The sequence below is a fragment of the Gossypium arboreum genome, chromosome 11 (assembly GCF_025698485.1).
Source record: "Gossypium arboreum isolate Shixiya-1 chromosome 11, ASM2569848v2, whole genome shotgun sequence".
Classification (NCBI taxonomy): Eukaryota; Viridiplantae; Streptophyta; class Magnoliopsida; order Malvales; family Malvaceae; genus Gossypium; species Gossypium arboreum.
Window position 1 is genome coordinate 85,747,126 of NC_069080.1, and position 13,990 is coordinate 85,761,115.

The 13,990-nt window shown below is 34.4% G+C and overlaps 1 protein-coding gene across 1 annotated transcript; it reads right to left on the bottom strand.

The window, feature by feature from the left end:
* Positions 1–9,957: 9,957 nt before the first annotated feature.
* Positions 9,958–13,763, bottom strand: LOC108472800 (uncharacterized). The gene is made up of 5 exons (XM_053022120.1): positions 13,044–13,763; positions 12,746–12,954; positions 11,932–12,039; positions 10,656–11,395; positions 9,958–10,419 (listed from the first exon to the last, which is right to left on the bottom strand). Exons 1-4 carry the CDS (start codon positions 13,333–13,335, stop codon positions 10,751–10,753), a joined length of 1,254 nt encoding a protein of 417 aa, XP_052878080.1. The 5' UTR covers positions 13,336–13,763; the 3' UTR covers positions 9,958–10,419; positions 10,656–10,750.
* Positions 13,764–13,990: the final 227 nt, after the last annotated feature.

Below are 13,990 nucleotides of genomic sequence, written 5' to 3' on the forward strand. Positions count from 1 at the left end.
TCATTAAATTATTTGTAACGGAGCTCAAACTCCAAATGATGTGCTGTTAATTTTCCATGAAAATAGACTCAGATATATTCTATCCAAAAATTTTCAAAATTTTTGGTTTGGCTAATCAATACCAGATTTTTCTTGAAATTTCCCCTATTTTACCGCTTGACTATTCGACTACTCTTCACTAAGAACTGAATTTCACATTGTACGTAATTCAAAATATATTTTTGTTTTTTTTGAAACTAGACTCATTAAGGAGTCTAAGCATATAAATCTTATCTTATAATCATTTTTGTACGATTTATAATGATTTTCCAAATACTAAACAGGGATTTCGAACCATTCGACTGTCTCACACAACAAAAAAATCTCATTATCGGCAACCCTTTACTTACACGATTTCTTTTATACGAAACTAGACGATCAAGATTTAATTACATAATCTATTCAGCCTTTAACTCAATTCCCACAATTTATGGTAATTTTTCCAAAACACGCATCGTCTGCTGTCCCGAGCAGATTTATACAAATTTACTCAGAAAGTTCTCATTCACATATTTAAAGCATAATATCATATATGCCATCATTTAGAAAAGTTATTGACCTTAACGTATATACTTAATTCATATTCATCCCATTTAAAACTTAAAACTTACAAAGGAATCAAACTCAAATGCTTAAGAACTTACCTCGGAAGTTGTCGAACGATTCTGAGATCGACTATTCGGTTAGGTAGCTTTTCTCTTATCCGAATTAAACTCCCTAAGCTCTTGAGCTTGAATAAACAAATTTAATCTATTACAAACCAATTATACAAACTCATGGCGAATACAACAAGAAGACTAACTAGATTCTACTAGCCACTCATTGCTCTATTATTAACCTTACTTAATTATAAACACATTCGCAACTACCTCAACCTTATTTAATACAATTAACACCGAATTTCTCATGTAAAAAGTACCATTGCCGAATATCATTTAGTTGACAAGGTCCTAATTTCAAAAAATTTGACAAGCTCATACCCATTTCCTACTAATTCCATCATTTTAACACAGGTACGGAAAGCTAAATTCCATTCTTCCATTAGTTTGCATTTAAATTATTTAAAACATTCAACACAACTCAACCTTATAAACACATATTCGGCTAGGAAGAAAGATTGATAATTTAACAACCTTAGCTTAACATATAATTTGTTGTAACACGTCTTTAAGCATTCTTTTATTCCATCAACTCAAAACACATTCATCACTCACAATAACTAAATTCATATTCGGCAATGGCCTCCAATATAGTGACCGATTCTTCTCAACTAGCACCTAGTGTACACACATGATCATTTGTTTGATTCAAACCCCTATCCACCAAAAATTCATCCAAATTAACAAGAACAACAACCACATTCCTTGTTATCTACCATGACCGAAACCCATATTCGTTCACCAAATATCAAAAATTTAACATGGGTCCAATAAGGAACTTAGAAATTTACTAGGATTTAACTAATATTTCAAAAATTAACCAAAACTTCTTACATTAATTAGGACTAGGATGACCGAATGATGTTCTCCCCTAAACTTCTTTCACATTCGGTTCTTCAAGAAACAAAGATGAATACTTTGTTTTTATCACCCATGTTCTCTTTATTATATTATTACTATTAAATAAATAAAAGCCATTTAGTTAACATATTGATAATATAAAATTTATATGTTATTTATTAACTAGCAACATGGCCGGCCACCAATAATAAAGTAGCCAATTTGACATGCAAGCCCCACATTTTAGCCATGTTAACAATTGGCCACTTTAAGAAAAAGACTTCTAAAATTTTCCTTTATACAATCAAATCCCAACTAAATAATTTAGCATCCAATTAACTAAATTAGACCACCCAACTTTCACAATAGGTAATTCACATAACAAAAATACTGAAATTAATATTTTACAAAATTTTTGACTAGGTTTTGTGGTCCCGAAACCACTTCCCGACTAGGGCCAATTTAGGACTGTCACAGAAATTATAAGAATGGTAGTTAATAGGACATGTTTAAGTCATCTAGCACCCAAGTGGAGGTAACGATCAGTAATTAGAACACCTAAAGAACATTGTAGAATGTGTAACACCCCGTACCCGAGACCGTTGCCGGAGTCGAACACGAGGTATTTACGGACTTATTTCATTTATTTTCACAGTCCATTTTAAAAATTTCCAGACAAGCTGGCTAACTGCATCACTGTTACCTTAAAAATCATATCTTGAGTTCCAAAACTCGAAAACCAGTTTCGTAAATTTTACCTGAAACTAGACTCATATATCCATCTACAATTTTTTTTCTAGAATTTTTGGTCAAGCCAATTAGTACAGTTTATTAGTTAAAATCTCCCCTGTTTCAGGGTTCGACTGCTCTGACCTTCATGCATTACGACTTATATATCTTCCTTTACAGGGCTTTATTACTTATGCCGTTTGTTTCTAACGAAACTAGACTCAAAAAGGAATCTATACATATATGGAATGACTTCTAATTATCTCTGGTTAATTTATAGTGAATTTCCAAAGTCAGATTAGAGGATCCAGAAATCGCTCTGGCCCTGTTCCATGAAAACTTAAATATCTCCTAAACTACGACATATGATCATTTCGTTTCTTCCATATGAAAGTAGATTCATCAAGGTTCGATTACATAATTTATTCACTATTTAATTCCATTCCTACTATTTTTAGTGATTTTTCAAATCCACACTATCTGCTGCTTTGTCAAGATCTGCTTTTAAGGTAAACTTTACCTATTTCATGGTTTTCCATGAATCAACTAGAATTTGTCATACAAAGCACCAAAATGATCATGATTAACCATTCCAATGGCTAATCGTTACCAAACATTTCCATACCTCTCAATTAACAACATACAAAACGATTATAATGCTATGCTCAAAGTATATATAAGCCATTTTCGCATGGCTATCCAAATTTATACAAAACCAAAGGGTACATGACCAACAACAAAAGGGTAGTCCTATACATGCCATTTTCGAGTTCAACGAAAAGTGTACCAAAAGGGCTTTGATAGTGTGGACGACTTCGACTTCGACAATCCCGAGTCCGATAGCTGACGAACCAAAATCTATAAAATAGAGAATCAAAGAAACGGAATAAGCATTTAATGCTTAGTAAGTTTTTAGCAATGAAATTAGGCACAATTGAAGTATAGCATTCATATGACTAAACGGATAATCTCATATACACACATTCTCAAAATCATACCTACTTCACATTACCAACCCTTATACTCATACATAAGAGATCAACTTAACCAAAAGCCGGAAGCTCATTAATCGACTGAGCGAATACTATTTAAAAGGAATCAACTAATCCAATGCATATACGAAACATACCTCATCGTTGGGATTTTACGAGCATATTAATTGAAATTATTACAGCAAGATCGCTCATTCCCAAACCAAGTACCTTCGGGATTTAACCGGATATAGCTACTCGCTCAAACGCCTTCGGGACTTAGCCCGGATATAGTAGTTCGCACAAATGCCTTTGGGACTTAGCCCGGATATAGTAACTCACACAAATGCCTTCGGGACTTAGCTCGGAATTAGTAACTCGCACAAATGCCTTCGGGACTTAGCCCGAATTAGTCACTAGCACAAATGCCTTCGGACTTAGCCCGTTATCATCCGAATATTCATACACATATCAAGAAATCATGACACATCTTTATTTCATTTTCATAACTAGAATTCAAACACAAGTCAATTATTAAGCATTCCCATTTTGGATCAATAGCCACATACAAACAGCATGATTTGGTTTGCTTTGTGACATGATCTCTATGCACATACTGGCTACCCATCATACGTATAGACTAATTAACTCAACATATAGTTCAAGTAGAATCATTATATCATTGTATATTTGTTATGATTATATCGTCATGACTTAATCAAATCGTAAACTAAGTTTCATTACTCAAAACTTACCTCGGATGTTGTCGAACGATTTACTGGCTATTCGATCACTTTTTCCTTCCCTTTATCGGATTTAGTTCCCTTTGCTCTTGAGCTTAATTTAACAAATAAATTGATTTAATCATTTGAACATCAAAAGAGAAACTCAAGGTACTTAACCCATATATACATTAGACATTAGAGTCACATATATATGAAATCATGAATCAACTCAACATATTAGCCCACACTCTCTTTTAGCCGATTATCTAAGCCAAGATAAAAGCATCAATATGCTTGCCTCTAACCGAATACATGCAACACCAATCTACCTCATGTGGCGAATATGCATGTCTATGTTGAGGCCGATTATATGCTTAATACTTCCTACAAATATGGTTACTTGTATTGACTACATACCATTTTGTTTCAAGTTCAAAACTCGCTAATACACATATATACACTAGTAATCAAATACTAACATTTGCACTTCACCTTACTACCAATTCTCATCTACTTCCTACCATGGCCGAATGCATCAAGACACCATACCATTTCAATTTTGGTCATGGGTTAAACAAAGAACTTAATGTCTAACTCAAAAATGCTAAAAAGAAAATCCAAGAGTCATCAATCACCATCACATGTATCATTACAAAGCTTCACACTTAGCATGCAAATGACATCAACCCAAGTCCACCTTAGCTGAAACTTAGCTCATCTTCATGCCTCATCACCACAACATCAAACACCAACCAAGAAGGCAACACCCATGGTCGAATATCATCTCCATCTCATAGCAAAGATTTAAACCATGGGCTAGGTAGAACTCAAGCTAACAACTAAAAATATGCATGAATCTCATGGAACAACATCAACATACTTTAGTCTAGTGAACCACCATAGCCGATTTTCTCCAAGCTCTTTCCCTTCTTTTTCTTTCTTCTATTCGGCCAAGTTCAACAACATGAGAACTTTTTTCTTTTTTTTTTCTTCATCATTTTCCTTTTCATTATTTTATTACCATGCTCCTTATTTTATCATTTCTAACATAAAACATTAACACAACATGTTTATGACATGTTTTACCCATCACATTTTGTCCACCCTCATTGTCATGGCGGCCACTACTAATTAAGTGGGAAATTGACATGCAAGTCCACCCTTTTGATTACATGCACTAATAGATCCTTATAGATTAACCTATCACATTTCAAAAGTGTCACACATAAGTCCTATTTACTAAATTCACATGCAATTAACTAAATCGAAGCTTAAAACTTTCACACATTCATATTCACATATTTTAGACAATAATTATCATATTCAAATAATTTGGTGACTCGGTTTAGCGGTCCCGAAACCGCTTTCCGACTAGGGTCACTTTAGGGCTGTCACAGAATGTGATTAATTAGGGGAAGCGTGTGAAAATGATTACTGATTAGAGTTAACCCTGTGTAGGATTTGGATATAAGTTATCTATAAATAGGATAACCTGGTAATAGAAGAAAGACTTTTTTTTTATCTTCTCTACTAGTCTTTGTTATCATCGAAGAAAACATGAGAGTTCTTCATCGTTAATGAAGGTGCTATTTGTTAAGCTTAAGAGAGCTTCTGTCCTAAGTTCTCTGCTGGTAAACTCTCAAATCTTCCTTTAAGCTTTACCAAATAGAAATTAGTTACTATAAGAGAAGCTTAGTATGATTTTCATTTAAATACTGGATAGGAAGGAAACTTCTATCCAAAAACAGTTTGAATGTCTACAAATTCATGTTATTTTATAAATTTTTGGTTGTTTTTTATGTTTAAAGAAGACATTTTATTGTTTTAGCCAAAGAAATAGGAGAAGGTCCCAGTGCCAAAAGGAAAGAACTTATAAAGTAGATAACGCTCTAAGGAAAGAATTATAGTGAGTTCTTTTGTACATTAAGTCTGATATCTACGTTATTCGTTTAAACTTTATCACTGTAAAGCCAGGTAAGTAGTTTTGTCCTTTGGTTCTGATGCTCGTGTCTAAGGAAACGAGTTTAAGAGGTCAGTGCATGCAAGGGTATAAACTATTAACAGACCCAAAAATCTAGTATATGCATGGTGTGAATACTCATTCCTTAGTGCACAAGCTCCATATTCAGACTGGTATAAAGAGGCAACAGAGGGATGTTGCGTATGACGATGAAAAAAAGACGCAAGATAATATGTTTAGCCTCCAATATGGAATTCTGGTGCAAACCGTGACTAGTGAAAATTCGGCCTTAAGGAAGAACACATGTGTGTTTAAAAACAAGGAAGCATGTTAACGGGCATGTAATAGCCCGTTTTTAGTCAAATCGGAATTGGTTTTGAAACCACAAATTCAAGGTCAAAATATTTATTTTATAATTGTTTTAATGTTTACAGCATGATTGAGTGATTGTGTGAAAATTTCGTTAAGAAATTTTATCGTTTGAATGATCAATTTGATAAAAAGGACTAAATCGCGTAAAGCGTAAAACTTGAATTCTAATGGCTAAAGGTGTCTAATAGCTATAAAACCTTAAAGTTAAAGTCCTTATGTTGTAATTATACCATTAATGGCATGAGTGGACTTATATGGACACATTATTGGGTGTTGAAATGCTTTATTAATAAAGTTATTTAGGTAATTTGGAAATTTAAAGGTTAATTATAATAAAACAAAATTTTGTATCATCTTCTATTATCCTTCAACCACCGAAATTTAACATAAGGAAGCCATTAATAAAGCTTCAAGCTTTCGGCCTTGTCTTATTGAGCATGTAAGTCCATTTTTGTTCGGTTTTTAATGATTTCTATGTTTTGAAATCGCTGCAACTAGTACTAGCTAGCCCAAGAACTATTTTGCAAAAATGTTAAAGATTTTGAGTGATACCATTGATGAATACATGTGTATTTTGAAGTTTCTTGATAGATTATAAATGCTTATTGATATATATACAAGTCTTGTTAAGTGATTTTTAGTGAAAATGAAAAATTGAGAAAACTTTGTGGCTGAAATGTGAAATAAATGAAAAATATGGGCTACTAGGGGTATAATGGTAATTCGATTAAGCATATGTGTTTTGAAATTTGCATGAATTTGTGATTTTGTGATTTTGTGTAATAAGGACTAAATTGTAAAAAATGTGAAATGTGGGACAAATGTTTAAATGTGTTTTAAAGTGTGATTTGGACTAAATTGAATGAATAGATGATTGAATAAGTCAATTTTGAATATATTTAGATCAAGAAAAGAGAAATACGGACTTAGATCGGGGAAAGAATAAAGTTATGGAATAGTTGACTCGATTCGTTGTTTTAGCATCCTAGGTAAGTTTGTATATTATAATTTCATTTCAAATGCATTTTATATGCTTTGATATAACATAAATTGTGATTATGTGACTTCGGACAAGTTTGGGAATGATTCGGTAGTTGGAAGCCCGGTTGAACCTTAGGAATAGTTTAGGATGCTAGTGACATGTCATTAGGGATACTTTAAGTTGGCTTTGAGCCATGATATGGTACTTCGAGTGTGTGATAAACCGATTTGGCTTCGGGCCATGCATATCGGCTGATTTGGCTTCAGGCCATGATATCAGTATTTCAGAAATAAGTTACCTTGATTTGGCTACAGGTCATGGTATAGGTGCTTATCGTGTGAGACCCTTGAGTATCCGACTTCTATTCCGAATGGTTCAACATGTAAATGAGAAACGAGAGTTACATGAGGTTGGTACGAGATGTTTCAAGTATGTGTATAAACTATTTTAATGTTGAATCGAAGAAATGAGAATGGAAGTATATAGTTTTGTGAATGAGCTTTTGAAAGGTTTGATAGCTAAGGAAAGTAACATATTGATGTATTCAAACTATTGATTTATGTTATGTGATTGCATTAAGTTTATTTCATACGAGCTTACTAAGTTTTATAGCTTACATTGTTTAATTTTCTATATTTTATAGCGATGACAAAGCTAGCTCAAATTCGAGAATCGTTAGAGATTGCTTCATACTATCCACCTATCTTTCAGTATCTATGAACTTGATATTTTAAGTATATGGCATGTATAGAGATTTTGTGTCATTTTGGTTATGTTTTGTTAATGAATTTGGCCATATGAATTGGCATTGTAAATGTTTATGTTTGGTTTGTAAATATAGCCACGAGATTTGCTTAATTTGGTGTATTTTGGTTATGTGCATATATGTGTATATATGGTTGTTATGGTGAGCTCCTGAATGGAGATGTGAATAGATTATATTATGAGTCTTATGAATATTGATTTGGTAAATGTTAAATGGATGATATTATATATGAATTGTGTGCATGAATTGGTGCAAAATGATGTATGTTTGAGAAAGGTTTAGCTAGTTGAATTGTATATGTAATTTTAGTACAAATGGTATAATGTATTTGGAGAATTTGTGTTTCAGATAATGGTTTAAATCATGCATGAACTAGGCTTGAATTAAATGTTTTAAAATGTCTATTAATGCTATATATTGATGTAATTGAATTGACGTAAGTGAACATAAATTTTGGTGGCAAATTGGCTTAGTAAATAGCCTACTTTTGTCCACACGGGCAGAGACACGGGCGTGTGTCTCAACTGTGTGTGACACACGATCAAGTACACGGCCGTGTGTCCATGGTGTTAATTTTAAAATTAAGTCAGTATGCTTCACACGGCCTCACACACGGGCGTATGTCTTGGCCGTGTGGCATAAGTCAGTATACCCTACAGGTTTGGCACGATCTAGCACACGGCCTAATACACGGGCGTATAGGGCCATTTTTAGGGCACACGGGCATGTGTGTTGGCCGTGTGACTCAAGTCAGAGAGTTACACGAGTTAGGGCACGAGCTGGGACATGCCATGTGCTCCTATTTCGAATGTCCACACGGCTTGTGACACAAGCGTGTTTGGTGGCAGAGTGAGACACATGACCTGGTCACACGGGCTTGTGTCCCCTGTTTTGAGAAAAAAATTTCAAAGTTTCGTGAAAGTTTCTTAAGTTATCAGTTTAGTCCCAAATCACTCCCAAAGCATGTTTATGGCCTAGTAGGCTCATATTAGAGACAAATTGATTGAGATTGAATGATGATTGTATGAATTGATTAAATGTATGTGAATAGTATGTATAAATGTATTGTAAGTCCGATAATACTCCGAACCCTATTCCGGCATTAAATACGAGTGAGGGGTGTTACAAGGTACAAAAGTGATGGCTGGTAAATAGCTCTAATGAAGGGTATGAAGATACAAGAAAAATAGTTTTTCGAAACTAGAATCAGAAGCTAGCACAAAGAAAAGAGTATGTGAGAAAAATAAGATGCATATGTGTAAAGTAAGGAGTGCGCGTTGCATGAAATGTTTAAACAATAAGTCTGACAATTATAACAGGATGGTTCGCGAAAGTGACGTACATATAGAGCAGTTGTGTCGTGTTTGTCATATGCAAGTTTCCAAAAATAGTTAGTGCCCACTAGTAGGCTGAGTCTGATCGTGGTAGTATCCAGCAATGGACATTTCGAATCAGACAGAGTTTAACCTCTTAATGTTTGATGATAAATATTGTGGGATTTGTCCCAAGAAATCATTAAGTTCTTATGAACTTACCTAGTTCTTATTTTCAGGTTGTTAAATTGAACATCGTTATAGCAAGGGATCTGCCAAATTAACGTCCCATTTGTGAGCCTTCCTTGTTTTTCTTTGTATGGCATGTATTTGTTAAGGGTATTAAGATGATTGTTAGATGCTGTCATTTAAAAATGATGAAACTATATTTTGAAAACAATATTTTATACTTCTGAATGTTTATTGTTAGCCTTGTTGGCTTATTATTAAACATGGTTTATGGTTTATCAGATTAAATTGAGTTTTAAATTATAGCTCGAGTAGTAACTTGAAAGGAGAATTTCATTCGAACTTTTGAATATTTTCTAAGCTTCCGTCAAAGGCTATTTATTTGTATATTTAATCTTTTAAAGTAGCGTGGTACCATTTTAATTTTGCTTTCAATTATATACATATTTTCAAATTAACAAAACAACACTTTGGTAAGTGGGTACCTGTCAAATCGAAAAGTTGAATTTTAAAAAAAGTTTAGTGCTTTTAACAATTTTGACTCGTGACGCTCCATACACGGATCTAACAATCAGGTCAAGTGTGAGGTGTTACAAACCCACTCCCATCTAAAGGGGACACAAAAAATACTCTTAACACTCAATTTTTCATTCAATTCAATCTAACGCTCTAACATTTTCTATACTATAAACATTTCTATCTCCTTCCGGCCCTAGAGGGAAACATTTAATATTTAACATCTAACACTAACCAAAATGGCCAAGGGAAACATAAATGTTCAACAGTTAAGGCTTATTCTATATACTTTTACCTATTTTGAGCAGCACAGCAATGTTTATGTACGTGGCTGAAGGCATCTCCACTAGACCATCACCTGAAAAACCAAGAAAGTCAAAAGACATTTAACACCTAAGAAGGTATTCATTGATTCAGTCAGTATATGGTTTCTATATTACGTATAAACACCGGGATGACTAATCCATTAGATATTTCATAATGTATCTAAAGTACCTACTATAGTTTTCAATCAACATACAGCCACGTATCTAGAGTTCTATTTACCAAAACCCACAAATTTAGACAGCCAATAAAGAGAATAACCAGGCTTACATTTCTCAGTTAGTAGTAACAAGTCCCACATCATTTACAACATTGCCAACTTAGTAGATGCCGAAGTCAACTGTCGCCTTTAGTCAATCAAAACACTAATTTTCATCAAGCTTTATACCTTTCCGACCTCGTCTCATCACAGTCACCCTGCTCAAATAAAATCCTAAACGACCAACCCTTTTTCTTTTCTTTTCTATCCCAGTATAACCACCTCTTCCAAACGTTTGATGTTCATTGTCCAACTTTTGGGAAGGTTGGTTTATTCCACAAATGCGACCAAAGTAATAAAAAGGATCAACATTACAAGATGATGAAGATACGATGCCTTTCATGCTAGTTGGCTGCACAAGTTTTATAAACTCTTCTATCTCCAGATAGCTTGAGTGATCAGAATATTGGACTGAATATACGTACTTGTGAAATCTTTTTACAGATTCTAAATTACCATTGCTTTTATCATTCTGCTTCCCACCTTCTGAACTCACTTTGCTTCTGTTGTAACCAGAAGTTAAAAGAGAATCAAAAAGCTTGCCATTTCCTTCAAAGGGCTTAACCACCCACGGAAGACCAGACGGTATGATTCCTATAGTTGGGTGCATCCTATTTAATCCTTCTAAAGTGTTGATGCTAAAACTGTAACGAGGGATAGCTCGCACCCTTGTAAGAGATGTGTCGGTTGTGAAAATGTCATGGAACCCAAGGATATGCATGGTTTGGAGGCGCTCTGGCCAGACCCAAATCTACAGGATTGCAAACAAGAAATGAATTGCTGATAGAAAATGCTAAAATGTTACAAATAAATCATCATTAATCTTCAAATATAACACTCTATGGAGTGACAATGAAGAAAACCTGAAAAAGTACTTTAACCAATCATCTCTTGCTAGTAAGATCTTTTCATCAAACAGTGATACATTTGAGAGAAAAGCCAATGCAAACACACTTAGTACATGAGGTCAAATAGTGAGACTGATTTGTCATAAAGCATTGCAAAAATACTTGTAGATTTGAAGCAGTTAATTAAGATACTTCCCCCGTCGTAAAGTGTAAAACTGATATGTTACGGATCAAAGAAAATAAATTAAAAAAAGAATAACCTCTCAAGTACCTGCCACAGTGATTTCTCAAGACAGAATAAATCTCATTCAACCTAACACTTCCAACTACTGGAGTAGGTTATGTGGTTTTTTGCTCATTTACTGGAGTAGGTTATACTATGAAGAGAAACCAATTATAAAATCAACGCCCACAAGTAGAAAGGCGAAACCTTTTTTACCTTTACATTAAGTGCATTTGAGATGTGAAGCAAAAGATCTTCCTTGCCCAAGGTGTCAATCCCAACGACAATGTCATGGTCTGGATGGGAAGAAATGATGTCAGCAACCTGCTATCAGCAAAACTAAAGCAGTAAGAAAATCAAATCTGATCTTCAGCTCCGAAGTTACTCCGATAAATAAATAACCCATCTCTACAAACCCATACTTCGATTGTCTTCAACGGAAAGACTCAAAATTGAACTTTTTCTGCAAATATTGAAGAAGACATTGTAACCAGTGTTGTGCATTAAGAAGAAACAATTAAGCAATATTTCAGACTACTGTTGGTAATTGTAGTTTAAATTTTCCCTCCTTGTCATCCACATAAATGCTTTATGTATGCTTAATGATGATAAATTTCCTAGCACGAAAAATCAATAGCATCTTAATGTCTGAAGTGAAGTTTTCACATAACTCAAAATAGAGACTAACAATCAATTAATAATCTACAACTGATCTCCATTACAAGATTACAAACAAGCCAAGTTGATAAACCAAACGCAACCCCTGGTTGAGCTTGTTTGCCGAGATTCTACATAGTCGAGCTTGATTAAACATTCATTTTCAAACCCAAACTTGATCTCAAGTAAAAATCATCATGATTAAATCCCAACTTTCTACGAGTAAACTTTGAAAATAATTTCTCTCCTATTTAATAAATTAATAATCGTCCAAAAACCAAAAAGTGTAAGCGCAATCTAACAATTGCCAGAACATTTCACTGAGAAACTGTATATTAAACGAAAAATCCCGATTGGGAATTTTGAAAAGCACCTGCTTGGCGGCAACTTCCCTGGTAGGAAATTGAAAAGTAGGATTACAATACGTGTTGTCCAAGTAAAGAACATCAACCGCATCGTCCTTAAGAGCATTCAGCAGCATTTCCTTTGCTAACTTCGCTCTCTCACAGTTTTTCTCCCATCGGAAATCTCCAGTGTTGAGCATGCATCCAAACTCTCCACGAAACAAGAACATAACCGCACCTACCACCACATAATTAAACAATTAGGGAAAAAAAAAGGTTGGAAATTGATTTTTTTTTTTTTTGTGAAATGCTAAACGCTTTGCGAACCGGGGCAATGGTAAGCGTCAATGGCCATGACTTGGACTGTAACTTTTGAACCAGTGGAAGGCGAAATGAGGGAGAGAGAGTGCCAGGATCCAAGATCAAGGACGCGAAGAAGAGAGAGATTGAAATTAGGGAATTTGAAAGGGAAGAGCTTGGCGGTGACGCGGGAGCAGAAGATGGGAGCCATAGCCCAGGTGGAAGACAGACCTTGGGTGTGATCGGTGTGCAGGTTTGTTAAGAAGTAAGCTTGGCTGCCCTCTGCCCATCGATCTACCGAGATTAACCCTTTCTCCATATCAATTCTTTCTTCTAAAAACACTTTCGCAGCTATAAATGACGCACGCCGCTATGACTCAGAAATTAATTTATACTTGATATATTCAAGGTTTTGCAGAGTCGTTTGGCGGGAAACTGAAATTTCTCTTCCGAAATTTTGAAGAGATTTGGTGACACAAAAATCACTTGGAAAAGGAATTAGGGGAGAGGCGAAAAGAAAAATAATAGTGGAGGGCTTTTAGATAAATGGTAAATTTATGAATCATTTAACCAAATAGTAGGAAATAAACCATGTCAGTTCAGTCTGAAGGGTAAACCGCCTCATTTTTAACCTTACAACTTTTTCGCCGATCAGTGGCAAGAGTCTCGTTAGTGGTGGACTCTTTGTCTACGCTATAACAAGATTTAAATTTATTAATAAATGGATGTTTATGTAATTTTTATAGGAAATAAACCAGGTCAGTTCAGTCTGAAGGGTAAACTGCCCCATTTTGAACCTTACAACTTTTTTACCGATCAGTGGCAAGAGTCTCGTTAGTGGCGGACTCTTGGTCTACGTTATAACAAGGTTTAAATTTATTAATAAATGGATGTTTATGTAATTCTTATAATTCTAAAAAAAAATTATAATTATTGTAACATTTAAAAATTTATAAGGTATCTTAATTATTTTT

Coding starts and splice junctions, on each gene's coding strand:
- LOC108472800 (XM_053022120.1), bottom strand. CDS start 13,335: ATGGAGAAAGGGTTAATCTCGGTAGATCGATGGGCAGAGGGCAGCCAA. Junction 12,955..13,043: donor TGACGCTTACCATTGCCCCG/GTTCGCAAAGCG, acceptor ATGTGGTGGTAG/GTGCGGTTATGTTCTTGTTT. Junction 12,040..12,745: donor GGGAAGTTGCCGCCAAGCAG/GTGCTTTTCAAA, acceptor TGCTGATAGCAG/GTTGCTGACATCATTTCTTC.